Source organism: Nylanderia fulva, unplaced genomic scaffold, assembly GCF_048542155.1.
Source record: "Nylanderia fulva isolate GAGA-0341 unplaced genomic scaffold, ASM4854215v1 Scaffold112, whole genome shotgun sequence".
Classification (NCBI taxonomy): domain Eukaryota; kingdom Metazoa; phylum Arthropoda; class Insecta; order Hymenoptera; family Formicidae; genus Nylanderia; species Nylanderia fulva.
In genome coordinates this window covers 282,602-290,991 of record NW_028189324.1, presented here as the reverse complement: position 1 = coordinate 290,991, position 8,390 = coordinate 282,602, and the positions used below count along the sequence as shown (strand labels likewise).

Genomic DNA, 8,390 nt, shown 5'->3' with positions numbered 1-8,390 from the left:
AGGAACGCTGTCAACAGTACACTTGCATGACGTCATAGTGCCAGTACTTGCAGTGCATAACGGAACGCACCCATAGTATTATATACATGTAACATAGCAGTTATATTTTGTGTTTGCTGGGTGCATTTTCTTTACACCAAATTGGTCTTATTATTATGTGCATAAAAATAAAAAGTATGATAACGTAAAACTGAATATTTTACAAAAATATAATTTTATGTCAAACAATTGCTTTGAATCTTTATAATTCAAAAAGTACTTCATGAAAAAATGTTTTATTATAATGCTTTGGAAAGCTGTCGAGATAAGCTACAAGAATATCTAATAAAAAATAAAGGATTTTAAAAAATTGACTTATAAATGATCTCAAAATTTGACACCTAGGTAAAAGTCAACACCTTTAGTATTTTTTTCATAAGACCACTATTTTTGGAGATAATTGGCCATTGCCAGACTTTTGAATCACCATGCACATATTATATATATGTTTATGCATGGATATACGAGGTGTGTTCAAAAAGTATCGCGAATTTTGAATTTCCGCGGGTTACGTATATTCGATTTTCGATTTTTTTGTGGCGTTATGTTGGTACTCATGTTTCTCATTTATGCCGACAAGTACGGCCATTTTGAATGTTCAGTTAATTTTTGACAGCTGCTTTGCTTGCACGTGTTTTGGCTCGTCTTCGATTTTTGCCTATTCCAAAAAATGGATCAAAGAATCTGTATCAAATTTTGTGTGAAAAACAAAATTAAGTGCGCGGACGCATTCCGAATGTTGACTGTGGCTTATGGTGAAGCTACCTTGGACCGAAGCAACGTTTATCGGTGGTACAAAATGTTTTCCGAGGGCCGAGAAGATGTGAACGACGAAGAGCGTGCCGGACGCCCGAGCACGTCAACAACAGACGAAAACATTGATGAAGTGAAAAAAATAGTATTGGTCAATCGTCGAATCACCGTTAGAGAAGTTGCTGAGGACCTAAACATATCGATTGGCTCGTGCCATTCGATTTTTACCAATGATTTGGGCATGACACGGGTCGCCTGCTCACACATCGTTGCTTGTGCGCGAATTTTTGGCCAAAAACAACACACTAATAATGCCGCAGCCACCGTATTCCCCAGATCTGGCTCCCTGTGACTTTTTCTTGTTCCCGAAACTGAAGAGGCCCATGAAAGGACGACGCTACGCTACGATTGAGGAGATAAAGACGGCATCGAAGGAGGAGCTGAACAAGATCACAAAAAATGATTTTTTGAAGTGCTTCGAGGATTGGAAAAAACATTGGCACAAGTGTATAATATCTGGTGGGGATTACTTTGAAGGGGACAAAATAGATATTCATGAATAAATAAATAATTTTTGAAAAAACACAAAATTCGCGATACTTTTTGAACACACCTCGTATGCATCTATATACATGTATATATATGTATATATTTCTTACATATATAAATGCATGCATAAATGCATACATATATACAAATACATATACACATACATGTATACACATATGTGTATGGTATAAGCATACGTGTATGGTACGTATATTGATATTACCTGTAATTTTCTATAAATTACAATGTATGCAGTACGCACAATTCGCTTTTCTCTTCTTATCAATAATTAAGAAAATAGCAAATACATTCAAATAACCAGCTGTATATTTTTATATAATATAACAAAATATTATATAATATACAAAACATTTTTATGCATATATAGAATAAAATGAGCCCCTCCATCGCCCATTCCCGTGAGAACGCAACCATAATATATGTATTTTTTTCGTCTCTCCGATTTTTGCAAATGAGACATTTGTATTAGACACTTTTTTGCAACAATATTTATTAGAATTACACATTTCTAGTATAATGATAAAATTTTATTAGTTAGGAAAAGGTGACAGTTTATTTTCTGCTATTATTTTTAAGAAATGTTGTCTCATACGTTTAACATCAGCAGAATATGTCTCATTACAAGGATTTTCTCCTAAAGCTATAGTTGTAGCAAATGCGGCAGCAAAGATTCCACAACATGTACCATCAGGTTGTGTTTGAACGTTTTCAAATATTATATTATTTTTATTTATTTGTAGATAACGGCAATGAATGTAATTTTTTTCTTTAGCCTTCAATGTTTCGTATGTACAGTCAGATAGACTGTCGTACACTCGAAGCTTGGTGCCGTCAAAAGAAATACATCGCCAGTGATTACTGCAATTTTCTCCAATAATTTGTAAGCTTTTGTCGTTACAACTTGCTTCAATTATATGAGGATATAAAATATCTTTTTTTAATAACTAGAACGCACATGCAAATCGTTCTGGGAGAAGATATTTTTAAAAGCAACTAGCAGACGAATATATCGTCTCTGGTATAAAATATTTTTGTTTAAATAACCAGAACGCACATGCAAATTGTTCTGAGAGAAGATATTCTTAGAAGCAACTAGCAGACGAATATATCGTTTCTGGTATAAAATATCTTTTTTTAATAACCAGAACGCACATGCAAATTGTTCTGGGAGAAGATATTTTTAAAAGCAACTAGCAGACAAATATATCGTTTCTGGTATAAAATATCTTTTTTTAATAACCAGAACGCACATGCAAATTGTTCGAGATTTTTCAGTGTTCCGATCTTTTTGGGACACTTTGTATATGTATATATACACATATATATATATATATATCGATTTATTTAGCAATCTGTCGTCCATTTATCGAAATATCTATCGATTTACTTATTTATCTATCTATCTATATGTCTGTCTATCTGTCTATCTATCTATTTATCTATAATACCTATCGATCTATCTGTCTCTATCTCTCTATTTTCTCTCTTCTACATTGCATTTTTTCATACATGTACACGTATATAATAATTTTTTTAAAATAATCTACATTGCCAAAATAAAAATAATTAAATTTATAATCTAAAAATATATAAAAATCTTTTATGAATATAATTGATTATAAAGTTTTGTGGATAATTTTTTGTAATAAATAAATGATTTATATAATTTATTATCTAATTACTGCTCTGTTTTGATAATAATAGTGTTACTATCTATTCAATCTCAAAAATACTCTTCAATCTCTAAAAATAAAATTTTATATAAATCATTTATTTATATATTACAAAGAATTAATTACTTTATAATCAATTATAAAAGATAGGCCTGTTTCTACACATACACACATACACACACACATACGCGCGCACATATAACTTGTTAGCTAGAATGTGGACAAAAAAAAATTTTTACACCCTAATCTACATACATACATACATACACATATATATATATATATATATATATATATACATATGTGAGTGTGACAAAATTTTTTTGTATGTGTATGTGTATAACAGGCCTGTTCAGGCAGGTGTACATTTTTTTTGCCAGATGTTATATTTGTTGAATGAAGCGCGTTTGAACCACGGCCCTGTCCTGTGACAGCCGCGTGATCGTATTTATTTGAATCCGCTTTCTCGTGTTAATCACGTGAATCTTCGAAGCGCGCTCCCGTGGTCTAACGACGGGGATGCTCGAGGATTTAGATCGCTTTGCGACAGTCTGTAAGACGGATCATCAGCGATTATTCGAGTCGATCTCGTGCATTAAGCACTACTATTCCGCTCCCGCGAGTCTAAACTTTATTCTGTTAATCAATGTAAGAGTGAATAAACAATAAATTCCGTTGTTGTGTTAGAGTTCGTTATACTTAACGCGTAATCATTTTCCATCTTTTGCGACGTCCCAAACCCGTGCCGAATAGCAAACGAACATAATTGGAGTGGAGCGACAAGATCGGAGGTGTCGCGACAAATATCGTCTAGGAAAATTAATATTAGTTCAAAATCGTATTTTCTATTTAGAATATAAGATATGAAATTAAAATATATTATTAATAAAATAAAGTAATATTCTATTATCAAGGATTTGAACATTTAGAATAATCGGTAAATAATTACGAGTTGAGATTATTAAAGATTTAGATACGTCGGATAGTCGTCGATTTCAGAGGGAGGTTCTAGCGGTCCTGAGCTTACTAATTCTGGTAAAGAGACAGCAGGAAAATTATATTCCTCGAAAGGTGGAAAATCTTGATAAGAATTCTTAGACGATTCTATTAATTCGTTGATTATATTATCAATCTTCTCAAGGGGGATTGGTGATAAAAGTTCTATTTTATGTTGAAAATTGTCAATAGATCCGGAACTTTGAGGTAAGTCAGGAGAGATTACCTCTTGAGACTCAGGTAATTGTTTATCTACGGATAATCTCTCTTGCGAATTTGAGAAAGTAGTCGCGATTGATCTATATTTCCTAATTATTGAAGGGCGTGTACGCTTCTTCTTGCGTACAAGGTTGCCTTTCCGATTGTCCATTTACAAGGATACGTTCATCCTTATAATATTAATTAATTAGTTATTAGGAGATTATAAAATTAGATTGAAGATTAAAAAGGATTAGTTCTTACTTGATTTCGCACGGAGATGAAGATCTGCTCTGTTGTTCCTGGTGACTATGCCTAGGCTGTAGTTCTCCTAGGAACCTCGGTCTTAGGATGGAGTTGGAAGAACAGACGTGCACTGATTTTATATTAATTTTAATTCTTTATTCCTTTATTTATGAACAATTTCTAAGTCTGTGACTTATAATCGTACAATTTGGAGTTACGAATTTAAACTATCAGATGAGTTAACTAGAATGATAACTAATATAAGAAATCGCAGAAAAATCTAAATACTAATTGACACGAAAACTAGATTAACCGTAATCGGCTAAGTGTAGAATTTAGAAAATAGTAATACGAAATGCTCTATTCTAGAAGTTGACACGAAGTGCTCGCAGGACGCAAAATCCGCGGTTTATATACCCTTCGGAGGACCAGGCGTGCTTAGATTTTGACAGGTTTATGGTTCCGTAGGAATACGGTTTGCGTCATCGAAGAAGGGGCGAAGAGGGTGGTCCATTAGTGAAGATGGTTCGTTGGTGCAATATAATTATAATTCTTAATAGTCGAATGGAAATCTTTACAATAGTTTTTGAATTGCTTATTTATAACATGTTAATATTTATCATTATGATTTGTACTAAAGGATTAAATTGCGTGCCCTAGAAGCCATTACAAAATGTGGAGATTGTAATTCCTTAAATATTCATTATGATAATAATTGAGAGGTTTTATTGTTAAAAAGAACGTGTAACGTTATTCTGTAAAGGATTCAAGGGCTAGCTAGCTTTTGATACTTTGAGTTGTAGCTTATAATGATAAAGATAATATTTTGCTTCCTAAATCTTGGTTCGGCGTAGGGCGTTGGTTTCTTTCCTAAAGCTCAGGAATGCGGCAGAGGGGTCATACGGGGTCAAATTACAAGCTATCATGTCGCCAAGTCGATCTCTACGAATACTTATTTCTAATAGTACACTTATTACTCTTTGTTTGGTCCTTTTACGCATTTTGATCAATCAATTATGGCATACTTCATTTATAATATATGATATTTATAATTAATTATGGCATACTTCATTTATGATATTTATAATTAATAAAAGGGTCTATAATTATTTATGAATCCATAATTCATTAATGCAATAATATTGAAAGGCTTATTACATATTCAAATGTGTGCTCGGGTAATTCTTACAAGGGACATGTCACAACTGTCCGGAACCGATTTGATTCTCCTTGAAATATGTTGTTAAATACACAAATCTAAAAGACACGTATTTTTTTATACGTGCGCAATTTGAGTTTTAAGGGGTGAAACACCCCTTTAAAGAATAACGGTATTTTTCTTTAGGATCAAATATCTGCTAAACTATAAGAGATATAAAGAAAAAACGTACAACAAATTTTAATGGCTTGAAGAGTACTTTAAAGTTATATGAACAAAAATTTTTTTTTTTTTTTTTTTTTTTTAAAAAACCCTCACCACCTAATTTTTTTTTTCAAAATTAAAAATTTTGTTTTACCTAATTTAAAGCTTATTTTTTTCCAAATTCAACCATGTGTAATAAAGTTATGTTACGAAATATCATTTTCGAAAATTAATTATAAACGCTCCCGTATATACGCTCATCCGTGCTATGTGCGTAAGTAATTACCGTCGAACAATAAAATATATAAAAAATGTTTTTGTTAATTCTTATTTATGTTTTCTATGTATTTATAACTGTGTATTGTGTATATTTAGATTTTTTTAAAAATGTATTTGCATTTTATATTATTCACTCATTATACACATTACAATAATGATATTCGACAAAAAAATGTTTCAAACATAATGACTTCTTGCACCAAGAACATCTTACTACAGCTATATTATTGCAACCTTCGATATCACATTTTGTTAAAGTTTCGTCTAAACTAAAGTGTACTGGATTTTCGAATTCGTCTGGTCTTTCATTCGTATAACCACTTTTAAACCACGAATATTTAAATAAGTTTTGATATCGTGGGGATGACAATTGATTATGTATCAAAGATTGCAATTTTATTATATTATTTCGTTCATGTAAGTTTATATTACTTTCCAACAGTAAAACCGCATCTGAAAATCTTTTAGCAAAATTTTTCCAAATTCTGAATCCATAAACATCTAATGGTTGTATTTTCCCTGTAGTTCCTTTCGGTATTATCATAGTAGTAATATGTGTTCCAGGAGGTGTTAAATCCGAAATCATATTGGGGCAATGTCCAGTCCATGAATCGATAAGAAGAACGCTATTAGGACCAATGTTTGCGAAATAAGCTTCTTCTAACCACATTTTAAAATGATCTGTACAAAATATAAATGTTAATTTAATAGTTTTTTTATGACTCTTATTAAATTGTTAAATAAAATAAGGTTGTTAAAAAAAGTAATTATAAAAGGAAAATACCTGATGTCATTTTACCAGATTTCGATGCTTTTACAATAACATTTTCTGCTTTAAATAAATTTTCTTGTACTCTTGGTCCAAATTTACCATTAGCTTCTTTTAATACAATAAATAAAGGGGACAACAAATTGCCATTACAGGATATTATTGGTTGTATCGTATATGAATGGGTTGTTGATGATATGGATTGCACGACACGTTCTACTTTCTTTTCTCCCTGGTTAGACAATGATCTTCCAGAGTGAAGTTCCAATTGGAAACCACTTTGATCTGAATTGTAAATATTTTCAGATCCAAACTGTTCAATAAGAGGTTTTACTGTTTCCAGAAAATCATCAGCTGATTTTTGCAAATCAGCAGAATCTTCTAATGTTCTTCTAGTGACAAACTTCGTAACTTTTCTTGAAACAATTCGGTGAGACTTCTTAAATCTTGCTATCCAACTGTGAGATGCTTTAAATATAGGATTTAAATTTCCTATTTCTTCTTGAGCTTGTAAAGCCCATCTTTTTAAATCAATATCATGAACCATGAATCCTGATTCGACAGCTGCAGTAAATTTATCATGTGTAAATTTGGAGATGTAAGATAATTTTTCTGTACGACTTCCACCTGATTGTATTTGTTCTTCCCATCGCCTTAACTGACGTTCAGATGAAACTCTTCTAAATTTATTTTGTACTACTCTTAGAGGACGATTCCTTTTTCTGTCATTACTGTTTTCATCAGTGTCCCGAAATCGCCAATACTCAACAGCTCGTCTTTTATAAGAACTATCAAAATTTGTATCATCATTTGAACAATGAGGATGAGAATTTAAACTATCTTCATGCCATGCTTCTTCGTCATCTTCAATTATTTCAAAACTATGTAATTTATAAGGTTCTTCATAATCGAGATATATTTCTTCCGTTACTTCCACCCCATTATAATGAAAAACGCTATCCAGTAATATTTTTTTAATGTTTTCCTTTAATTCCACTTCTGCTTCAGTTACTGGCGTTTCTGTTAAATATATTGAATTTATTGACACCAATAAAAGTCTAACAACGTTAAGCGGATTGATAATCATATTCAAAGATGTTATATTTTGCTTTCTATTGCAATAAAAGAACAGTTTACACAGATATTATTACAACGAAAAGACTACACCGACTGTGAGAATTATGCTGCTACATGAACAATTTATATTAACTTATCAGAAATACGTCATCACATAATCTTATTTTATTATTTATTTTAACGTATTAAAGATTTTATTGTAAAAATTATAACTTATCTGGAACACGTACACATAATCTTATCTTATGATTCATTTAACGTAAGATATAAAATTTGTTTATGCCAAATATTGCGACATTGGTATTCGCAAGATTCAATTAAAAAATAATTTTATTATAAAATATAATTGTTTTTAATTTTTATAGAAGAAATTAAATATTAAAGAAATAATAAGAAAGCAGGGGGTATATTTAAAAAATTCTTATTA

At 31.3% G+C, this 8,390-nt stretch overlaps 1 protein-coding gene across 1 annotated transcript; it reads right to left on the bottom strand.

The window, feature by feature from the left end:
- Window positions 1–6,226: 6,226 nt before the first annotated feature.
- LOC146724880 (uncharacterized) lies at window positions 6,227–8,121 on the bottom strand. The gene is made up of 2 exons (XM_085488523.1): window positions 6,902–8,121; window positions 6,227–6,798 (listed from the first exon to the last, which is right to left on the bottom strand). The coding sequence occupies exons 1-2, from the start codon at window positions 7,971–7,973 to the stop codon at window positions 6,248–6,250; spliced, it is 1,623 nt and encodes a 540-aa protein (XP_085344649.1). The 5' UTR covers window positions 7,974–8,121; the 3' UTR covers window positions 6,227–6,247.
- Between the last annotated feature and the right edge of the window lie 269 nt (window positions 8,122–8,390).